Here is a 23,493-nt window from a genome sequence, read left to right as displayed (position 1 = left end):
TCAAATCTGATGAAAGTCATTAAGATCAAACAAAAAAATATGGTCTGTATACTAAGGTTTTTATCTCCAATTACTGACTGCAACTTGGCTTTTAATTTTGAAGTTATAGCTTCTTTCTCTCTGAGTGGTGGTCAAGGATTTGTTTCTCTACGAATACGTAAATTCCTTTCCCGCATCCAGCTGGCATCAATATGCTTTTGCCATCAACATGCCCATTTTGCACCGACAATGTTTATGTTTTGTATACAGTCTCTGGATATATGACCTTGGTATTTTGCAATTCCGCCCAGGGACAATTGAAGCTTGAAGCTGTTCAATATTATCGAACAAGAGTAAATTCTCTATCAAAATCAACGCTTGGACTTTATTCGCATGGCTTTTCCTTTACCAATATAAAGAATATTTTGCCGTTAATGTCATAGAATGTAACTTAAAAAAACAAACAAACCTAAACTAACATTTTAAAGTGTATGAATCATTGTTTCATGAGCTTGATGCTGTCCTGCCTTATTACTGAGAGCCTGAAATCCAGAGACCAAATAGCTTTGTACAATAATCATGATCCAATTGGAGTGTAACTGAATTTCAATGTCTTTCTAATTGGTCTGATTTGATTGTGCAGTTTATTCCTGTATAGAAATTGGATCTGTTTGTCTTCAGATGACAGTTGTTGTAAACTGACTATGTAAATAACTAAACTGAAAGCAGCTGGCATTTTCTGTCAGACATTTGAGGGATGGGAGGATCTGCATATGTGATGGGGAGAATTTCTTTTTCTTTGTCATTTTCGTTAGATCCGATTTATCTGATCTAAAGGAAATGAGAAGTGGGAATCGTTTAGTACGAGGCTTCATAAACGTCTGATGAAATCTGGGCGACTCATTAAATCTTAAAAAGTTGAATAATGAGATTACTCACTGTTCATTCATTACTTTAGACCTTCTTTATCAGTGGAAACCAGCTGAAATAGGTCAAATTAAAATAACTTGTGCTCCACCTGCGCTCTGCACGGTGCAGACGCAACGCAGCCTCTTCTTCACTGTGGATGTCATTGTAAATGGCGGAAAAACACAGAAAATAGGCCATGAGTTTTAAAAGTCGGTCAGTTAAATTGCTGAAGGCGTGCCAAAAAAAAAAAATTACACATCGCAGCAACAGCAAATGTCGGGAATCGGGTTAATTTACGGACTCTAATCATTTAAAAGTACTGTAATTGTGACTCGGATGCGATACATAGGATGAAATCTTTTCACTTTTTTTTATTTTTTATTTATTTCTCACAGTTTAGGAGAGAACAGAATCTCAGGAGTCACATTTTTTATTTTAATTTATTTTATTTCATTACATCCACTGAACAAAAGCTCCTGTTCAGTCAGTTTTACTTCTGTAACACTTTTTTTTTTTTTTTTTTTTTACCTTGGTTTTTTTGGTTTTCATCTGGCCATGATCCATTTATAAGCATTATTGCAGCAGTATCACAGTGCACTGTACAGGCCCATCCAAGCATATACGTGGAAGGAAAGGGAGGGGTGAAGTAAAATAACTAAAGAAATGAGGAATAACTGCCTTGATCCAATTGTTTTCTAAAACCCTCACCCTAGGCACTTGGTGTACAGTAGCTGTGAAATGACGAGAAAGAGAGAAGAAAAAAAAACAAACAAAAAAAAAAACCGGATCCACAGCTCCCACTACCTTACAGCTAAAAAGCTTTGATCTGCTCTGGGCTCCGAGTTAAAAAATAAACTAACTTTGTGATGAATCTTTAAGCCTGTGCAACGGTTTTTAAAGTGCCCATGGGGTGGGGTTTTGTGTCGATTTGGTATTTTATAATCCAGAAGTCGGGAGTTTACAATTTGTCCAAGTAGTTGTCGAGGGCCGGTATGCCCTCCTTCAGACCTTTGCGTTTCCTAATTTCACTGACGACTTGGAAGGGTCTACTGGTGACGTCGCTGGGATCGCCCGGGAGGATCTGCCAGTGGTCGAACACGCACTGAGGGAAGGCCTGGCCGCCAGTGTTACTGCGCAGGTCAGCTGTGAAACCTGAAGACGGACAAATGCGTAGGAAAAAAATTGTTTTTATTAATTAAAGTACTTTTATTGTACAGTTATATGATATTTATCATAAGAGAAGCTCTTGTCGTGTATCTGTTCACTGACTGACTGTAGATATGTAGCAGTACTTTGCAAATATATTCACACTACTTGATGTTTTTTTTCACATTTTTCTTCAACTGGCTTTCGTGCGTCTTATTAAGTGTGTATGTGATTGACTGAGGAACAAATAATTGCAAAGTGGAAAGAAAACGACAAGTTGTTTGAAAGTTGTAAAACTAAAAATATGAATTTGTATTTGGGTCCCCTTGAGGTAACACTACGAAGACAAGTTTTTCCACCTGTTTTGCAGACCTAAAACGTGAACTTTCTTTCCCGTTCTCTGCAAAATAGCCCGATCTGAATCAGACTGGATGGAGAGCGTCTCTGTAACACGAATTTTTAAGTCTTAAACCAGATACTCATTTGGATATATGCCATATGTCATTACGAATTGATCTAAACAACAATATTAGCTCTTGCTGTGAACCTCTGCCCCAATCTCCAGTCTTCTGCCCAACGCTCCCTGCTAAAGAAAAGAACCACGCGTCACAGTCGGGTTGCTGTGTTCATGCCAGGGTGAAGCAACGGACTTCCTTTCCAATCCAAATATAGCACCTTGCATGTGTAACACGTGGAGTTTAGCGAGCAATTTAGTGAACTTGAATTTATTAAGATGTAATGTACAAGAAACTCTGGTTGCAATGTCACATTTACTCTCACTGAGCTCAGATTCAATGCAATCTTGAGGCAGGATTCAGATAAAAGTGACCTACCAAAGGATTCATTGACTGGCAGGTACGCTTTCACCACAAACATGGGAGTTCCCATAACTTGGGATTCCTCGAAGACGTGTCCACGCTTCTTGTTTAACACGCCGTAGATCCCACCGACCACCTGCTCCGGGCACTGTACGGAGAGAAGGCACAGAAACGAGCGTACGATTGTTAAAGTGCCAAAAAATAAAAAAAAAACCAACATGAAAATGTCAGCTGTGAAATACAAGGCGTACTTATTATAGCAATTACAATTATTCTACTCACATCTTCCATTATCAGACATTATTGTTGTACATATTTGTTGTAAATTGTGGGGAGAGAGAGGCATTTTTCAAAAATAATCTACCTAAGCTGGATTTTGAACGCATCCATAACGTAGTTAACAGAAAGCAAAACATATTAAAAGGAACCAGGACGTCCAGAGTCGATCCCATTGAGGAGACAACTACGAGAAGACTGACTGAAATGTCTTTGACCCTCCAACATCCTACTTAACACCAGTAGTTGATTCTTACAGCTTCTTTGTCAACTTGTGTTTTTCTGAATCCTTTTAGAGCCGATCTGATTCCTATCTCCATACCTGTATCTCCACAAGGTAAACCGGCTCCATGAGGCGAGGCTGCGCTGTGAGCTGGCAGGCGTACAGGACCTTGCGAGCGGTGGGGATAATCTGACCTCCACCGCGGTGAATAGCATCTGTGTGTAGCGTGACATCATGGATGTCAAATCGGATTGCGCGCATGTTTTCTTCACATAGTGCGCCCTGAGGGGTGAGAACATCGGCGATTACCAGATAACTAATTACACACAGCAGAACTGTAACTAAACAGAAGAGACGACGACAGGTCAACGCACCTCTTTGGTTGCCCACTGGAAACCAGCCACCATGCTGTCCTTGATCTCATTGAGGTACTGGACTCCCTTTGTGATGTCTATCAGCAGATTGGGCCCGGTTCCATCGGGACCGAAGCACCAGATCTTCCTGGCCTCTGTCACCTCCCACTCGTATTTTTCGGCGAGGTAGCGCGCGCGAGCTTTGAGCTCCTGCCGAGCGGTGACCTCCCCTTTCTCGATGTCTTCGGCCAGGCCGTCCGGGAACGGACGGGACTTCATGAAGAGACGATTGTGCTTGTTGGGTGACTTGGACAAACACATCTGATCGGACTCCTCTGTCACTGTCTCTCGGTAGGACACCACCGGGTCGGATTTCTAAAACAGAGGAGAGGAGGAGGATCAGAGCACGTGTGGAGGTGCAACCGTACGACGACCAAATGAGGATTTTGAAGAGTCTACAGGTCAGGGGAGTCAAATTCATTTTCACTGTGGACCTTGTCGAGATCACGCATGTTCTCAAGAGCCAGTTGTGCTAGAATATCTTGATTAACAAACTGTTAAAATATTGACAGATGTCTCTGCATTCGATAACTGTTTCTTAAAAATAAATCAAATTTAATCTGTTCTCACATTGATCAGTCCCTCCAGGATTTCACAATTGTTTTTCTGATTTTTTGCGATCAAAATCACAGATTTTGTGGTGCTAATTTTGAAAGAAATGCAAAGAATATTCCAATATTTCACTTATGTATGACAGCAAATGTGACTTTTGTTACCGTATCGATCATCACTGACTACAACTTGACATCAAGTAAAAATGTGGCCGTAACAGTAAAAGTAGGAAATACTGCCACCTGCAGGTGGGAGTTAGAAGTCACTTACTATACACAGTGCTTTTGACCATTTTTGCAGGAAATTTGCAGTAAACTCACAGTTATGCAGTAGCACAAACAAATACAGACGTATGTCACCTTTTGCGGGAATTTCTGTGATTGTGGAATTGCAAAAAACTGGAGGAAGTGTTTCATTTAATTTGATAACTGGAGTCCAGAGGGCTAAATAATAAGCTATGGCAGGCCGGATTTAGCCAAGCCTTGAGCTATAAGGGTTATGCTAATTTCCATGTAGGCAGTGTTTTGTGGAAACTGTAGAAAGAAACTTGCCTGAATATCTTCAAAAATATCTGTATACTTTTATATGAGAGAGCTAGGTTATGTAAACTTAAGAGTAGAAGTGTATAATCTTTAGTTACTCGAATCAAATATTTTAATCTTCAAAATTTGTCAAAGGATCATCATCTTTCAACCAACATCCAGCATTCCTTCTCTGACTTCCTGAACGCCAAGAAAAAAAAAAAAAAATCTTCCTCCATCCACCTTGAGTGGAATGCAGGCATGGTCCTCCTCCAGGTCCTTGAGGCAGATTTCCAGGTGCAGCTCTCCCGCTCCGGCGATGATGTGCTCTCCGGACTCCTCGATGATGCACTGCACCATGGGGTCTGACTTGGCCAGGCGCTTCAGCCCCTCCACCAGTTTGGGCAAGTCGGCCGGGTTCTTGGCTTCCACGGCGACTCGGACCACGGGGCTCACACTGAACTTCATCACCCTCATGTTGTGGGCCTGAGGACAGGAGTCATGAGTATTTCTCTATTGTTGTAACAGGAAGCTAATATTTACTGCAATGTTTATGTAAAGAGTAAAGACAAAAAATAAAATAACATAAATTAATATGTCACCTGTTCAAAGGTGGTAATGGTCCCAGTCTTAACCAGGAACTGGTCAACTCCAACTAGACCCACAATGTTGCCACATGGAACATCTTCAATGGGCTCCACATACCGACCCATCATCAGAATAGTTCTGCACAAGGACGCAAGTGAAAGAATAGGAACATTTACTTAACCGAGCCATGAAATAGTACGCATGAATCCTAAACTTTTGGCATTTTCTTGTGATAGAGGCTTGTGAAAAGTTTACATAAAGTGGAAAGATAATTATAACTGTTTCTTAACAAATAAAAACCAGTGAAATGCTTTTTAGAACTATTTTTATTCTTATTTTTAAAGCTATCAGCTGAAAATCTGCCCATTCTGCTTTCCAATCTCTGTCAGGTTTAATACACAGCATCAATTAAAAGCAGTCTTTGAGTTTTGGTGAATTGAATTCCAGTCTGGACTTTGACTGGACCGTTGAATCACAGGAATTTGCTTTGAGCTCCTATTCGTATGTTTTGGATTGTTAAATGTCTGGCACAGCTTCCCTATCTTTGTTAAAGAAACTCTAGAGTCTTTTAAAGGTAAAAGGGTGAGTGCCAGGACATTAAGTCACATTTTAATGTAAAAAACAAAACAAAAAACTTCCATGTTAGTTTTGAACTACTTTTTGTAGTTAATTAAAGGCCTACAAACAATTTTGCAAGGCCGTGTATTTTATTATTATTATAATTTTCTTTGCAACAACATTCTTACCTCTGGATCGGTTTAATGTACAGGTCTTCCTTTTTACCGGGCGTGAAGTTTGGCCCCATGATTCGAACCTTCAGGCCGGTGGACACGCAGCCAGAAAACACACGTCCAAAGGCGTAGAAACGCCCCTTGTCGCTCGTCGGGACCATCTTGGAAATATACATCATCAGAGGAGCCTTGGAATCACAGCTCTTGATACCTGACAAAAGGAATTGAGACATGAGAGTCCAAATCTGATGAAGCCAAAGTAAAATGTAGTTAGTTATCGAAGCACTCTCTGAAGCATTTCAAATGCTTCTAACTGAATGATGTCAATGTCTGACCCATGGCGGCCTCGTCGTCTCCCGGTCCTTCGTAGAGCAGCTCGCAGCGGTACTTCTGCGCCGTGACGGGAGAGGGCAGATGAATGGTGATCATCTGGAGCAGGGCTTCCCCAGCAGGAAGCCAGCGGCGCATCACCGCCTTCAGCAAAGGCTTCCCTTCCTTCTCCTTGTCCTCAGCGTCCAACTTGACGTCCAGCTTGTCGATCAGCTTGGCCGTTTCTTCCTTCTTGAAGTTCATGATGGCGTCGAACACCTGGAGTTGAAAACGACGACTGAGGAGTTAACTTTTGCTGATCCATTTAGCCCCTGAAAACCTCAAACCTGCTTAATTTTCACCTTGAAGATCGGATCCAAAACAAGCTGGCAAAAGGTTCGAGGATATTTCTGACCGTCAGGACCGGAGGCCGTCTTACTGAATTTGCCTGCAGACGGGTCAAAATATCTAGAGAACAAAACAGATCAAAACATTAGAAAGTATTCAGATCTAGTTAAGGATGTTACTAAAACAGATATATATTTTTCTCTCTCGAGTACAACATCTCCTTTTACTTTGCTGTAAAATGTTTTTTTTTTTTTGTGATGTTATGTAGGAGCAAAATGTTAGTTGCTGAGTGTTCATTTCTTAGTTCACTTCTTCTCACATCAAATGAGAGCAGGAAGACATCTATAAAAGATCACAGTAGTATCCTGCACCTCGGACAGCTTAACTCGTTCTATCGTAATGAGAGTATGAAGGACTTACTCTGTAAGTCTGCTCTTATTTTTATTTCTTTTTACCTGTCTCCCCACAGCTTCTTCATCATGTCCTCCACTTTTTTACACCTCTCTGCTGGCCCCTTCTGAGTGGCTCCTTTCGCTGCAAACTTAGCGACGTACATCTCAGCGAACTGCTTCAACGTGAAGGCCCAGCCGTGGAGGCCGGAGCCGAATCCAACTGTTCCGATGACAGGGTCAATCTGACGAAAGGAGTTACAAGATTTTTACCATTAGCTATTCATTTATTTATTTATTTATTTTTTTATGAAGGAAGTGCGTTGCTGTGGCGGCCGTGGACGGGCTTCACCATAATGTTCCCCATGGGTCCCCCTTCATCTTCTCCATAGGTGGAGATGATGACGTTGACGTTCTCCACGATGCGCTGAAACGTCTGGTAGAGCTCGTCCGGCTCCAGCTGCAGCTCCAGCAGGGCCCGGTCCATCTTGTTCATCATCAGGACCGGCTTGATGCGTTCGGCGATGGCCTGCCGCAGTACGGTCTCAGTCTGGACGCACACGCCTGTCCAGAGAGGTGAGAGAGAGGTGACTCTCTGCCCGCAGGCAGAGCGGGCTGCGGTTCACATGATTACCTGAGACGCAGTCCACCACCACCAGGGCGCCATCTGTGACTCTGAGGGCAGCGGTGACCTCGGAGGAGAAATCCACATGACCCGGGGAGTCGATCAGGTTGATGAGGAAGCCGCTGCCGTCTTTACTCTGCTTGATGAACGCCAAGTCGTTCTCTTCAAGCTCGTAGTACAAGGAGATGGCCCTGAGAGGGAAATAATGCAAGACATGTCCATTGTACACTTAGGTCGATTTAGCTAAAAAAAAAAAAACTCAAGCTAAAACACCTTTAAACACTTCAGCTAATTTCAAGACAGACGGATTAGAGAAACTGACATATGCTCTGGATAAGTTGGAAACAGAAGGTGGGGGGCAGGAGAATATTTGATCCAAAGGGATTTTATTCATTTGTTTACTTAGAAAGGAATGATCTGTCTCAAATGTAACAGTGTCCTTTCAGTGTAAAGAGTATCAACAAAACAAAAAGTCCAGAATCAATATCATTGCATAAAAGTTAACATTAATTTGCCCGTCATCAAGTGAAATAAACATTTGATCCCCCTTTGTAGAAATACGGTTTCTACAAACTGGTCAGGTGCCAAAGGGGCAACCAGGATGATTGAATGAGTTAAAAGTTAGCACAAACTATGCAGAACAGCAAAGTGTCTCTTCCGGAGAATTATGATTTTTATTCGGGCTAACTTTTAACAAAAGGACTGATGCTTCAACATGTAGCAAGAAGATAAATGTGCTACACGACAGTTGCTTTGATTTGTTCTTTTGAGCGTTCAACCCGTGTGTAAAGAAACACACTGCATTTGGAAATGTAGGCAGGCTTTTAAGAATCTCAGTCTGTAGGTCAATCTCCACACTGAAAAGCATTTTAGAAAGTAGTCCAACAAGGACTTTTGCTTTTTGAGTGAGCTTGCAGCATTATTCCACCCAACACAAAACAAAACAAAAGAAAAAACGTTGCTACCCATTCCCACTGAATGACTTGTTAAAGGATGATATTTCATTATGTTGCATTTTATTTTAAACGTTTAAATTTCCAAGCTCAGATTTTGAAAAATCAAAGCAACAAAACAAAAGTTAGATTTCTCACAAACAAAACAAAGCAAATGGAGCCGTGTCCAGGCACACGTACGTTGATTTGATAGTGATGCAGCGCTCCTGCTCGTCTTTGCGCGTGTCCGTGAAGCGGGTCTCCCCGGCCCGGGCCGAGGCTATGATTCCAGCCTTGGACACCAGCGAGTCGGTCAGCGTGGACTTCCCGTGGTCCACGTGGGCGATCACGGACATGTTCCTGATGTTGGACTTTTTGTCCATGATGGTCCGGATCTGATCCACAGTGAAGTTCACCTGTGGGGAGTGGGTCACATGTCACATGTTGCAATCATTTACGCACAACCATGTTTCTATTTATGTCGCGTAGTCACGGCGTGCACAGCCGCTCCAGGCAGAGTTATAAAAAGAAAGACATGTCTGAAACTGAACCTAGGAGGAAAGAAGTGGTGGTGGTGGTAGAGGGAGGGTGGGTGCGGATTTTGCCTTATGGCTGAAGCAACGAATCAGGAATTACTGAGTCACTATCCACATGCTGCAGCCGAACAGGTCGAGCTGGACCTCTTTCTAGAATCTCTCTGCTCTAGAGCTTACTACTGCTTTAAAACGTTTACCAGAAGAAGCACACAAGCTGTTACTGAAGCCAAGAAAACTATACAATGGAATTTGAAAATATCATATTACAAAAACGGACTGTTCTTACTACTGAGTATGAACTAATGATCCTATATTGCATGCAGAAGGATGGATTTCCTAGATCCCAAGGTATGTCATGGTATTTGTAATAGGCTCATCTTGCAGTTTAAGAGGACTAAAAGCAAAATATTCCCACAGATAACAGTAGAAATAAAAGTACTGACGTCTATGGAACTAAAGAAGCCTTAGTTTGATACTTCATTTAGCAATTTATCTTCTGGTTTGGAAAGATTATAGACAAAAAAACAAGAATAAAATAAAATAAAATAAAATTACAAAATCAAATAATCGCAATGGATATTCATAGAAATTACAAGTCATATCTTGGCACAAAATATGAGTTGCCAGGTTTATATCAGAGTTGAGTATCTTGGGCAATAAATAAACAAATAATGACAAAGTTAAATAAACTATGGATCATGAAATGGAAGCCTTAATTAAATCAAATATATAACTTAACCAAGTATTATATATTGAAAAATAAAATAAAATAAAATAAAATACATAGATGAACACAAGAATCCTTACTTTAATATGCAATATTTCCTGAATTTAATTTAGAGCGAAATTTGTACAAATAATGAAGTCTGACCCAGATCTAGTCCAAAAAAATACTCCACAAATATATACGATATCCTGTTTATTAAACGCAACAAAGCACATCTAGATGATTATAACTCATGATTAAGTAGACACAACGTTGTGTATCTCTCTTGATGACGTCTTGCTTTCGGCCTATATGTAATTTCATATTTTAACGCGATCACATTAAACAGAGTGACGCAGTCTCGTTTAATCCACCGTAATTCCTTAATTCACTAAAGCCACGATTCGCCACACGTTTCACAGACATGTCAGCTCCGTGCGTTTTCCCTTTCTCCACCGCCCGACAGCATTTCTGCAGTCCTGTCCGATATTAAAGGCTTTGCTGTGGACGTCACAGAGAGGCTGAGCAGGGCCGCGCAGTAAAAGGCCACAGCCCTGCTTTATCAGCCGGCTGCTGCGCATGTTGCAAGCGACCGCAGCCCGAGCCCTTATCTGGTCACACAACACCACCAAGCCCCCCGGCATCCATTTCCCACACCTGACAGGCTCCATCCAGGGCGGCTTGTTGCGCTGTCACCGTTATAAACCACGCGTGAAGGTTACAGCTCACAGACGAGGCTTTCGCATCTAAATAATTATAAACGCAGGCTTTATAAAAAAATAAAAATAAATAAAAGCCCCGTTTCACACTCACCATGTTGGATTTTGGTCGTGGATCCTAGTACGTGACGGTTTATCGCAGCAGACACTGCCTATGAGGACAGGCAGTCCCGGTGGCGTGAGAGAAGAGACCGGGCTGCTGCTGCGGCTGTCGTTTTCAAGTGCAGGTGAGAAGCCGCAGCGGCAGGGGGCGCTGCTGCTCGGAGGTCCCGGCTCCGATCAGGTTTCTGTGTGCAGTTCACTGGGTTGACAGTCTCTGTTTGTTTATCCCGTTTAAAAGGAAAATTAGCAGCTTCCCCTCCCCCCCCTCCCTCCCACGTTTTTTCAAAAGTAAAGTTTAAAAAAAATAAATAAATCTGTCTTTGTGTGACTTGCAGTGTTTGTTTTCTGCCAAACATAGCAAGCTGCAAGCAAAGTTCAATTTTGGTCTCATTTGACCAAAACACCACATTCCACACTTTTGCTCCATTTCCTATCTGCCAGCATGCCTAGGTGGGCCCCATTTGGGGAAAAGGAGGGCAGACCAGATGGGTCCCATATGGGTTTGTCCACAGTGGCCCCACATGGGTTTGCCCATAGGGCCACAGATTTTTTTTATTTTTAATTTTTTTTAACTGTCGTCTAAACAGAGTTTTAAGAAAGCATCTAAAGCACTTTGAATTGCCTTGTTGCTGAAAATGTGCTATATAAATAAAATTCTTACCTTACCTAAAGATACTTTACCTTACCTAAACCTAACTACAGATTGGTACAAGACTAAGATTAAGGAAGGAGAGAAGGATTTACAAATTACAAATTTACAAATATACAAATCCTTCTCTCCTCCTTAGTCTTCAGATTTCTCCATAAATATGTCCTTTATGGAAAAATGACAAGGGAACCTTCGAGTATATATGAATTTCAGGCTATAAAATGGCAAAAATGTGAGATTTATGCCATTTTCGCATTTAAACCTTAAATAGTTAGAGGGACATCTGATTAATACACGTATATTGCTTTCTTTATAAATACACTTTATAATAATTTACAGGGAGCCTCGATAGTGTCCGTAACTGGGTTGAAGAATTACAGTGACTTCATCTTGAAAAAATGACCAATAATAATGGACATTTAATGCCTGGGATGGGAAAATGTGTTTTTCCGATGCTTATCTGTCCTAAATGAGGAGGAATGTGCATACAGATAATACATTTTCATAAAAAAAAGGAAACTGTCAAAGTCCAATTATCGTAGAATGACCTTATACTTTACTATACAGGTTGGTTAGGCAGAGAGACGGTAATTTAAAGCCACTGCTGCTCTGAATCGATAGAGTCAGCCGAGGTGGAGTCTGATCAAGTTGCGTTCTGATCGCCTCCTTTGGAGTTCAGTGAGATTTGTGGGAGAAAACTTCGTCCCACTCTTCAACACCAATTGAAGACAAAAGGTAAAGGACGGGAAAAAGTTACTCCAGATAACATTACGCAATCTATACATTGGTAAAATGGAAGAAGACATTGAAATAGATGGATGAATTTGAGCTAAAACACATACTACGTTACTACGCACCCCATGTTGCAGCATGAAATCCTCCCATCCCTAGTTGAGAAATGTTCTGACAAACAAGAATAGACTAAAGTACAGCAGTCGACGTGAAGACTGCTGTCGTCGTGGTCACTTATTACTAACTTATATTTTATTCAGGAGTTTTTCATTATTTACTGGCTGCCTTTGAAGGGAACGCAACACATTTAGCTACGAGCAGAAGCACAACGTCGCATGAAAGAGGCTCCATGTTGGCCATGATTGTGAACCATACGTGATGTCATCATGACCTATTTTTCAAGTTGAAGTGTTTATTGTGTTGCACATGTGCTCTAAAGTATTTTTCACTATTTTCTACGTTTGCTTTTTGTAATGCGAGGAAATACGTTTCAGGCACTCACCTGAGGGATGGCAGTTTTCTGTTCCCGTCTGTTTAGTGCTGCACTGTGAAGCAGCTGCAGTTGCTGTGACAGTTTCCCACCAGCAGAGGGCAGACCAGAACAAAACATCTCACAGAGGTTCCCAAAGAGGAAATGGTGTTTTCAGCAAAAGATTTTGGACATTTTGTTTTCTTATCTAACCTAATCTGTTACAGATAAAATAGGTAAAAAGATGTTGACAAAATTAAGACAAAAAGTCAGAATCAATACATTTATCAGTGAAAACATTTTGAGAACCTTTTATTTTGAGTAAGTATTCCTATTGACTGAATTAGAATCACAAACATTAATTTACATTAGTTTAGATTTTGTATAGTAGACCAATAGAAAGTAGTGAGAGATATAATATATTTTTAAATGTCTTTTCAATAGAAAATCTGTGGACTGCATTTCTATTCAACTGCTTAATGCTCTAATAAATAATAAATATTTCCATGTCTTGCCAAGGTCAGTTAAGCTGGATGCTAATATTGTTTTATATTTCTTGGAAAATATTCTGAACTCTATTAAGGTCTGGACTTTGACTATGCACTTCTAACACATACATAATTCTGTCTTTAGGTTTAGGGTCGTCACGCAGCTGGAAGGTCAACATCAGCCCCCAGTTCAAGTCTTTCAAAGACTTTCAAAAATTTTCCTCCCTTGATTTTGGAGGTAGGTCAGAAATATCTGTTTGGTCTCATCTAACCAGATTTATGGTAAACAGCAATCAGGACTACTATTAGGATGAGATTAAAATACACAGACTCTATTGATTGTTCAATGCTCTGGATTTTATCTAGGGGTATCAGAATAAAGAGGATGTGATACATATGTTAAGCACTTCTAATTACCACCTTGTTAGGTATAAATTTAAATTAAAGTAAATTTATAGTTCTAATGCAATAAAATGTGCCAAAGGTCAAGGAGTGGGAATGGTTTGGCAAGGCATAACATCAAATTCAAGTGTTATTGCTCGTGGTTTTATTAGATTTTACAGATAAAAACCACACAAGACTTGAGAAACATGATTTATCCACACACTTTTTATTGCATAAAGGGAGCACAAAGTATATTAAGTTTCTGTTTTGAACAAATAGCCAACCAATATGTGGTCATTCTGACCAGTGCAGCTGGGCTTCTCTTTACCCCTCTGCAATATCGGCGCACACTGGATCACGCCCTCCACTTGTGCAGCTGACTTACCAGCAGAGTGATTCATGGAGCCAGAGCCATGGGTTTGCAGGTGTACTCTTTCAGTCAAGATGATGAAGAGAGATTAGTCGTTATCAAACGGAGTGGCACGTTTGCGAGAAAGCCTAGCAGATATTGCTGTGTTTATGCGCAGCTGGTGGCACTTAAAAAGTCACGCTACCGCTGCTGCTGGTGCTTTAAGTGCAAACAAGCGTTCAAACGAGCTCCAAAATGAGACAAAATCTCCTGTCATCACACGGGATGAAAGGATTAAAATGAGCAAAAAAGAAAAGCATTAAAAGAGATTTAAAAAGAGGTTCACGCTGTGTCCAACTAAGCCAAATAAATATTAAGGTACATTGCGTAAACCTTAGCCAAATATTCGTTTTAACCGATGACACATTGTTATTTGTTTAAGAATAAATTAATGGTAGCTCCGTTTTAAAGCAGTGTGTTGTTTCTCCTGACTGTAATTTCTTTTTTCTTCAGTCTCATTTGTGAACATGTACTGTATAGAGCCTAATATATATAACCCTAAAACCTCTTTACATTTTATCACTAGTATATTTCATTGGGATTTTACAAAGCAGTGCTGAAGAAAAGCATCCTAACAGCAGCATGATGCTTCCCTTGCCTTGATTTACACAAGGATTGTTTGTGAAGTTGGATGTGAAGCTTTAGTCATTCTCCATACAAAGCATTTTGCATACAGGTCAGATTTTATTTTGGTCTTATCTGACCAGAGCACCATCTGCCACAGGTTTGCTGCATGGTTTGCAGCAAGCTATAAAATTCACACCTTTTGTGACTTTCAACAGTGACTTTTCTTTTTTGCCAAATTTGTCCAGATTTGTAGAAACACTTCTCTTTCCTCTCTGTGTTTGTGATGTAAAAAGCATTAAAAAAAAAATAAAATATGTAGAAAACAGTGCGACCATCGGAAGTTCACTCGCTCATTTAGCTACAGCCCGAGTAGTCATGAGACATCTCGGAGAGTTCAGAGATCAGAACTCCATCTGGTCCTTGTGATGCTGTGGCAGAAGTTTCTGAAAACTTCCTTTTCTCCAAAGCTCAAAACCCAAAGGCGGTGACCCTTTCTGGCTGTCGCTGTTTGCTGATGACGATTGATTGCATTCTCGCTGGACAAAGACACTTCCAGTTACCAGCTGGCAGGTGATATGGCTTTCAGGATTTGGTAATGGTGCAAGCATGAATGCCCCTTCGTAATAAAATATCTCTAAGGATTCTAAGTTCACTTTCCTCGGAGCTGGTATCTGCCTTTCCCCGGAAAAATTGAGCCGAGCTTTGGCAGAAATTCATAAAACGCAAAAAATATTGTTAGATTTTGTTCACTTTTCTTCTCTTGGTCCAATCTTGTATTGGCTTCTTGCTACTAACTTCAGTCATACTGCAGACTCATTACTAACCTGTGGCAAGTGTTGGGTGCAGTGCTGCTTCTTTGGTTCAGACCGACCCATTTACATTTTTGCACACAGATTCATATTGTCATTGAATTATAAATCTATCCTTTTAAACTCCTGAACATATATGTGAATTCTCTCTCTGTAAAAGTCTATAAAATGCATTAGTCTGTTTTCAGGAGGAAGCATGCCATGTCTGAAAGGCTGCATTAACACCAACGGCTTTTTAAACCTCGAAGGCTGCAGACGCTTGACGAGACAACGCACCGCTTCTTTATTAGCTGCAGGTTCAGTCTGGTGGGCACAGAAGACGATAGGATTATAGCAAGAGAATGTCCACAAAACAGATTCTGCTATTCCAAATGTTGTGCTATGTGTTATTGTCCTGGGCCAGGTTTCTGCACGAATGGAGTAGCACGTACCTCTGCTGCATAAGATAAGAACAAGCTTGCATGCATCTTGTTTTCATGATTGATGCCTGGATGCTATGCTGACCTTGCATGTAAAAAAATATATATAATTTTATGAGGTCTAAATTTGGGATTGGATTGGTTAACAGGTGCATAAAAATGAGGCTTATTGTTGATGAAGTGTTGAGTCGTCCTGACAGGTTCGGAGGAACCTGGAATCCAAATGCAAAATGCAAAATTGAGTTTTTTGGGCTTTACATCATGCTATAATGTTATCCCTTCATCAAAAACATCAAGTGCTATAGTGATGACTTCCTGAAAGTGGAGTTTCAGAAAGAGCAGGAGTTTTTAAAGAGCCCAATTTCAAGGTATTAAATTACGAAGTTACACTTCTTTTAAGTCATATTTAATGTATATAACAACCAAAGGTAACGTTGTTAAATGATTGCAATATAAAATACATAATACTGCCCCTTTAATAAAGAAAGTAGGACAGACAGTAAGAAAGACAGAAAGAAATGTGAAGATGCAATAATGTGGATCGCTTTCCATCATTACCTCATTATTCTCCTAATAAACCATTCTTTTAAATCTCACCTTGTATCCTCCATGATGTCTTCTGCTTGGAAATCGTTACTTTAAGATCCTTACACGAATCAAAAAAACTCACCTGGAATACTCATCTTCTTCCAGGCCTCACCCTATAATCCTACCTCGCCTGCTTCACACCACACGATTACCGTCCTGCTTCAACCGCGAGAACCTCGAAACCACTTCACTCCTCCTGCCGGCCAAACACCAACAGACGAGCAAGACCCACCAAAAGGTGCATTTATTACCTTACAATCCTCCTCCTCACCGTTCCTCAGTGTCTCGTGGAAGGTGATTTACTGCAAAACCTGACCATGAAACAAAATTACAAAAGATCTGTCATTGCCCAAGAAAGCCTTTTCGCTTTCGTGTTTGAGCATTGCTACATGTGGATCAAAAAGCTTCGACACAATCTGGTCTCGGTGGAATTTAACATCTGCATCTTTTAGCCTGAGCCGTATTTCGCACGAGGTTAAAGAGGACCAATAAGGATGTCATTGTGCAACTGGGTCAGAAAGAGGTGGGAACAATCCACAGCATTATACATACCCCATTACACACTGAAGGCAGTCACCAATAATTTATATGGGACAACTACGACTAAACTGGAGGTTTTTCAATATAGATGATAAGACTGAAACTTGTATGAGAGGCTGGCAGTAACACAGAAGATGCTGCAGAAATTCTTGCCAAGCGTTGGTTGTGTTCGACGTGTGCAAAAAAACTGAAAGGGGCTGAAAAACGAAACATCCAACCCTTGTAAAATCTGACATTTGGTGGAAGAAGCAATGAAGTTGTGTCTTGGTCTGATGAAACTAAGCTGAGATTTTAGGCTGCAGCTTGAAAGGGTAAATGTGACACCAACAAAGTTACAAATTAACAAAAGAAACAACACAGTAAACTAGTGAGGGGCAGAGTTATGACCCAGGATTAGTTTTTTGACGGAGCAACAAAAACCTTTCTGCTGAAAAGGGTGAAGACGGAGAGGGAGTTCATTTTTTAAGAACACATTTAAATCAACAAGAGTATCGTCATTAAGGGGAAATTATAGTCCAGAGCTAGACTCAACAAAATATCCAGTAGATATATATATAAAAAAACAAAAAAATAAATGCTGATATGATTTATTACATCACAGTCTTTTTACAGCACAATTGTATTCTTTTATTGATCTTAATCATGGGTAATGCCTCTTGGCCCTGATTGTGACTCACATACTGCAGGACACAATAATGTACAATTAAAACATGACGTCACATCCATTAATGCACATTTCACATTTCAGCTATTAAGAAAACAGGTTTGAAATGACTTGGTTCCATCGTATCAGCACGTACTTTGAATCTCTCTAATCTCCAGTTGGAACAACAATAAAGATAACAAAGTGCCTCTGCAATGCTAGGAGGCCTATTGCAGGACAGATAACGACCTCTCGGTCATAAATAAATCTAAATGTAACTAATACAGTTAAGAAGGTGGAGTGCTTTAAATACTGAAGTTCTCATATTGGATTCATACGTTGACCTCGCTTTGCTCTGCGTATGACTTCTTCCATGAAATAAAAATGAAGCTTTCACAGCTGGTCCAGAATAAAACTCTCAAGCAGCGAGCTCTCCAAGAATTAATTTGAAAACGCCTTTACACCGTAATCTGACCCTTTTGAATATTAGAAACTCCTTTGGTTGCATTTCAACTCTGCAAAGTCCACGAGAAAATTATATTTTTCTGTCCAACAAATCTTCTACAGAGGACTTCATTCTTATTTTACACACACACACACACACACACACACACACACACACACACACACACACACACATATATATATATATATATATATATATATATATATATATATATATATATATATAGTCCTTTGTCATGTCTTCAGTGCAGAAAATTACTCTCAAAGAATCTCAGCAGAAACTTGTGCTAAATCCAAGGTTTGTGTACGTGTGAAACTGAAATAATGGTTTGAAAGTTTCAAAATTGTGTTGTGCATTTTTTTTTTGTGCATTCACATCTAGGCCCATTTTGAGAAGTGATGGTGTCCAAACAAAAAGAAAATCATAAAAACAAGACGAGCACAAAGAAGATCTTGTCTTTGTCTTCTTTGTGATATAGAAATAGTAAAAAAGGTATGTGATGAGAAAAGAAAATTACTATTTTTTTTTAATACAGAACATGTTTTTTCCAAAGGTGTAATCATGTGTTGAAGTTCGAGCTGCAGTAGTGTGTTGTGTGTAATTCAAAGTTTTTCTGAGAAGTACAGAAAGGTTTGATGGGAACAGCCCGAATCTCCTCCTGTTGATAATAATGAGATATGTCTTTGCAAGCCTGCATGTTCTTCTTGTGTTTCTCCTTAGGAAACACGTTATGTAATGTAATTTGACTTATGCTGTGCATGCTTCACGAAAGCACAACACAGATGTTACTTAATAATGGCAGTAAAGATAAGCAACCGGGTGGCACTGAGCGTTCATGCCACACAAATACAAAACAGAGTAGATGGAAAAGGACAAATAATTAAAAAAAGCACTGATTTAAATCTGTCTTGAATGCCGCCTTCGAGGACGAAGCTCCTCTTTGGAGCCACAGTTTCCGATCTTCTGCAACCCACAACTCAGCACCTTAAGACTAGTCAGAAGAAATTAGCAAACATCTGGTGGAACTAAGCTGCTAAGCCCATTATAGGAGCTACTTGTCAGTGAAACTATGTTCAAAACTTTGTTAAAGGGTTTGTAGAGGGGCAATGTTGTGATAACTTCCTGAAGTGAAGTGAGTGTCAGATTGGCCCTCTGTTTCTTAAAGAGACAGAGGGCCAATTTCAAGGGGTTAATTTATGAAGTCAAATTTCTTTTAAAGAATCATCTGTAAGATCATCCGTTAGTGACGTTTCATACACTGATTCAGTTTCTGACAAGGCATTAGTCACTTTTGTCATCTTTTATCCTTTAATCATGCCTTACTGTTTACAACGTTTCCGCAGTTTGATTATTAAGTGTGTTTATTAATCATTGATACGGGAAGGTCTCAGTTTAAATTGGAACAATAAAACTAGCACCATATATTTCGTCATGTGACAGCCAACTTCTCTTCAATGGAGCAGCAGTTCAGTGGTTTCAGTTTTTGTTGGATTTTGCTTTACTTTTCACCATTTGATTAGTTTTTGAAAACAGTATGTGCTTAAATGGACATTTACGCTGCCCTCGAGCTCCATTTTCAAACTACATGTGCTCAGTTATGAGTCACGCTCTGACACTATTCCCAAAACATTGTTGTCATCTTACTAAAGGGGAAAAAAAGCATCGCTCCACAGTGGCGGTAAATTAGTTTCAGACGCTGCGTTCTGTCTCAAAAATTGAACACACTGTTGTCCCTGTTATGACTATCAGGGATTCAGACATATATATATATATATATATATATATATATATATATATATATATATATATATATATATATATATATATTAAAGTTTAAAAGTGCTACTGTTTGCTTCTGGTCCAAGATTAGAACCGTTTCCTGTGTTTTTATTTTTTGTTGACAGATTCCCAGTAATGACAGGAGATTTCAGTAATTACAGTTTAATTCTCCACCTCCCTCGTTGCCTTGGCAGCGATAAGACATTCCTGTGAATAAAAGCTGCCAAAGGTAAGAAGTGAATGTGAAAGCACGGAGCAAGTACTTTCTGTCATATCACGTTGGCATCAAAGGTCACTCTAAATTACCTCTGACTAACTTTATCTAATTAATCCATCAGAGAGACTTCCTTCTGGGCCAATCAGTCCTCCGTGCTGTCAGCTAAACACCGGATTGGACGTTGATAAGCTGTGCTGTTCTGCAGCGCAGCAATTCAACTTTGTCCCTTCAAACAGACTGTGGCAGTTCTCCTACACCCTGTCACCACAGAGGAGCATATCGATCTGATTGTCTGTTGCGCTCGCTCTCCTCCTGGATAGTTTCATTGAAATTTCATCAGCTACTTTGATGTCAGGATAATGACGCTGACAACAGACATGGTAGGATCCCACTTTGTGCAAGAAACTGATTCAGCATGAGCGTTTAGTGAAAGGAAATGGAAGGAGGCGAAACCAAGCGAGACAGATTTAGTTTAATCAGACAAAGTGAAGGAGGAGACCGAACAAGTGATGGCTTAATTAACAGGATTGTTTTTCTTTTTTTTTTTTGTTGTTGTTGTTGTTGTTAAGGAAAATAAGAAAGCTATAAAAACTGTGTTTTTTTTTTCTTTTAGGAAACAGAGAATTCCCTTCGCCTAAATCACTTATGCTTTCAGGAGCATGGAGGAATGGACATCTTTAACCTTCTCGGGAGCACAGAGGAGTCAGGCGGTGACCACCGGTGGACACCTAATGATGTGGGTTCCTGAAACATTCAACGCGGTTTGCTCCAAACACAGTCGCTCTGAGAATACGATCAAAATCTCATATCCATTTAATGTCACAATGAAAGCCTTTACCCTGAATGTTAAGCGTGTTGTTACCAGCGGCCAGGCCTGACTGAGCATAACGTCGTTTGTATCTGTTCTCATTTAACCCTTTCCTAGTATTTTCTGATGCTTCCTGGCGACTTGTACTCTTGCGGTTTAGCTCCACTTCTCATGGGCATGGATTTTTTTATTCATTTTGGGATTTTTACTTTGTAAATATTTCTAAAACAAACATTTGCAGTGATTAAATGCAAATCTTGCTTTATTTTATACAAGCAAAATCTTACACACAGGCTCAAATAGACAACTCTGCTAATAGTTGGATTAGGAATCAAGTTTTAGTAGTTATCAGCAAGCTTCTGGTGTAAGTCATAAAAAAAACTGAGTTCATTACAGCTGGTTGGATTCCTGCCATCTATGAGCTCAATGTTGACAGTGACACAAGAGAACCAGCAGGCTTCAGGCATGTTTGAGGCTATGAGTTGTTCTTGACCTTCTTAACCAACCTTGTTTTAGTTTGGGTCAAATAATTGAAGCATGAACATCACAATGATCCCCAACACAAATTAAAAATAGTTTGGACATGGATGAAGCAGGCTAGCATTCAACATATCTGATGCTTTGCCCCAAGGTTGAGACTTAAACCCCTTTGGAAAATGTGTGGATTCTTCTCAAAACCCTAGTTCATGGCTGGAAAACAACAGACTTAAATCAAATGGGAATGTTTTAGCATTCATTTCAATGAACACTAAAATACTAAAATACTAAAATATGTTCTTTGCTTGCCACAAAAAGTGTATCATTTGGCAACGACACACTAAGGAACATTTAACCAAACTGCAGAGGGAGTTCATGAAGACAAAGGTGGACTTGGATTTGAAATTGATTTCATTTAACCAAGAGGGGAAAATTTTGTGATGACAAATTGCGAATACCATTTTCAAATGGCATGTTGAAAAGCTTTTGGTTGTTTCGCGGAAAAGCCTTTACTGTTATCACAGCAATTATAAAATGCTTCTCATAACTGCTGTAAAAGCAGTTATGAAAAAAAAGAAGAGTGGCTGAAATGCGTCACTAAAAGCCCCAGGTCAAGTTCACTTTCATGCCCGTGATGAGTGTAATAAAATATCTGACCAGACCTTCATCTTCTTGTCTGTGTTTGTGTACAAACAGTGAAGGTGTCATAAGGTGATGTGCACTTCTTCTTCATCTTCTTCTTCTCCTCAGACGCCAAGCCCTCAAAGCAGTGGTGCTGATGACTTCCTGGACTCTCTGCTGCATGATTCCTCCTCTGCCCCAGCGTCCCCCCTGTGGTCGCCCCGCACCGCTGACAATGGCGTTAACGACAATCCCCTGGCTGAGCTGACAGACAGTCCCCATCCAATCTCCTGCTCAGGGTTCCCCGCCTTCGACATTCGGGTTTCCCCCCGGCCTCCAGATACGGAGAACTCGCCTGCGGCAAAACAAAAGCTGCCCGACGTGTCCATTGATTTAGGTAAGGCCACAAAAGTGGAGACATTTGCAGAAACGGGTCAGAACCGGCACATCGCCTCTGCGGGGGGAACTAATTTTTGTGTTAGGAAAACAAATTGAACAGCAGGGCTCTGCAACTAACGAGCAGCGAAATGAGAACATTGTGAGGTATTTTTTGTCGTGTTCGTCTCTGTTGTGGTGTAATGAGGACTATTAAGTGCAGGCCTGGCTGCAGGCATTTATGTCTTTTTTTTTCTTTTTTCCGGGTTTCACTTCATTTGGATGATTAAAAGCTTGTTCAAAAGAGGTTCAGGACGCAACGCAACAGCCTTCTTTTGTAAAGTGCTCTTTTTAAAGATAATAAGCCGACCTTGACGAAAGAAAAACTGTAAAATGAAGTTTGAAACATCTGAATGATGCAAAGCACCAGCCAAACATAAAAAAAAAATCATATTTTTGATCCTTTTCATATTTTGTGACGTTATAACCAGATACGTTTGTGTGTGTGCGGGCGTGCTTGCATGTTGACACGGACTTATAATTAAGTCCCGGCTCGTGACGACTCCTCCGTCACACATACATTCTTTTCCGTCATTCTTTTCCATATTGTTCAAACTCAGTAACATTGAAAGACAGGTTGACGTTAGTTTTCAAGTCATGCCTCAGATTGTCCTTTGGATTTCATTCTGGACTTTGACTAGGCCATTCTAACACAGTAGTATTCTTTCTTCGTAATCGTTGCATTGACTTTTGTTTCCTGTTTGAACGCTGGATTTGAGTCTCCGCCTGTGGCTCACATCCTTTGTCCCCTCTACAGGTGTGTTTTTCAAGGATCCCCCCCATTTTTAGCTCCTCTCATCATCCCAGCTACTCTGATCAGATGAACTAATTAGAGAAAATACTGTAGACTTGTGCTAGAAAACGGACAGAAGGAGTCTAATTAACACAGAGGGATCTGGAAACCATAAGGAAAACACTGAGGTTTTGCTGGACATCATTAATCCACAGCTCTCTCACATTTCAATCACATTGGCATCTAGATTCTTTCCATTTTCAGTCATTCAGCTGCGAACTTGCTGTCTGTGCATAAACGCATCAATGTGCGACAGTCGTGCATGCAGATTACATAATCAAGCCTTGGTCCTATCCAGGAATTTATTGTAAAAGCCAGTGAACTTATAAAAACTATTATTGCATATAATATGGAAGCTTGTCTTATACTGATATTAAT

General features: G+C 40.2%; 2 protein-coding genes across 4 annotated transcripts in view; one reads left to right on the top strand and one right to left on the bottom strand.

The window, feature by feature from the left end:
* Nucleotides 1-1,542: 1,542 nt before the first annotated feature.
* LOC106951439 (elongation factor 2) lies at nt 1,543-10,941 on the bottom strand. The gene is made up of 14 exons (XM_015038984.1): nt 10,815-10,941; nt 8,961-9,175; nt 7,837-8,018; nt 7,555-7,766; nt 7,269-7,447; nt 6,828-6,933; nt 6,492-6,744; nt 6,172-6,367; nt 5,440-5,563; nt 5,081-5,323; nt 3,726-4,079; nt 3,451-3,633; nt 2,868-3,000; nt 1,543-2,040 (listed from the first exon to the last, which is right to left on the bottom strand). The coding sequence occupies exons 1-14, from the start codon at nt 10,815-10,817 to the stop codon at nt 1,847-1,849; spliced, it is 2,577 nt and encodes an 858-aa protein (XP_014894470.1). The 5' UTR covers nt 10,818-10,941; the 3' UTR covers nt 1,543-1,846.
* A 1,124-nt stretch (nt 10,942-12,065) lies between these two features.
* LOC106951438 (cyclic AMP-responsive element-binding protein 3-like protein 3-B) overlaps nt 12,066-23,493 on the top strand; it is a 33,566-nt gene continuing 22,138 nt past the window's right edge. The window contains exons 1-4 of one of the 3 annotated variants that reach the window (XM_015038983.1): nt 12,066-12,206; nt 13,306-13,398; nt 20,637-20,717; nt 22,017-22,284. In XM_015038983.1, coding sequence (XP_014894469.1) covers nt 20,649-20,717; nt 22,017-22,284 — 337 coding nt within the window. In that variant the 5' untranslated portion in view covers nt 12,066-12,206; nt 13,306-13,398; nt 20,637-20,648. Of the gene's footprint in view, nt 12,207-13,305; nt 13,399-20,094; nt 20,362-20,594; nt 20,718-22,016; nt 22,285-23,493 lie in introns of those variants that run through there. The other 2 variants (XM_015038982.1, XM_015038981.1) reach the window with 2 other exon arrangements.

Source organism: Poecilia latipinna, unplaced genomic scaffold (assembly GCF_001443285.1).
Source record: "Poecilia latipinna isolate Pla-1442-1.1 unplaced genomic scaffold, P_latipinna-1.0 Scaffold459, whole genome shotgun sequence".
In the NCBI taxonomy this organism is placed as follows: Eukaryota; Metazoa; Chordata; class Actinopteri; order Cyprinodontiformes; family Poeciliidae; genus Poecilia; species Poecilia latipinna.
The sequence above is the reverse complement of the archived record's forward strand: the minus strand, read 5'-3'. Positions and strand labels throughout refer to the sequence as shown.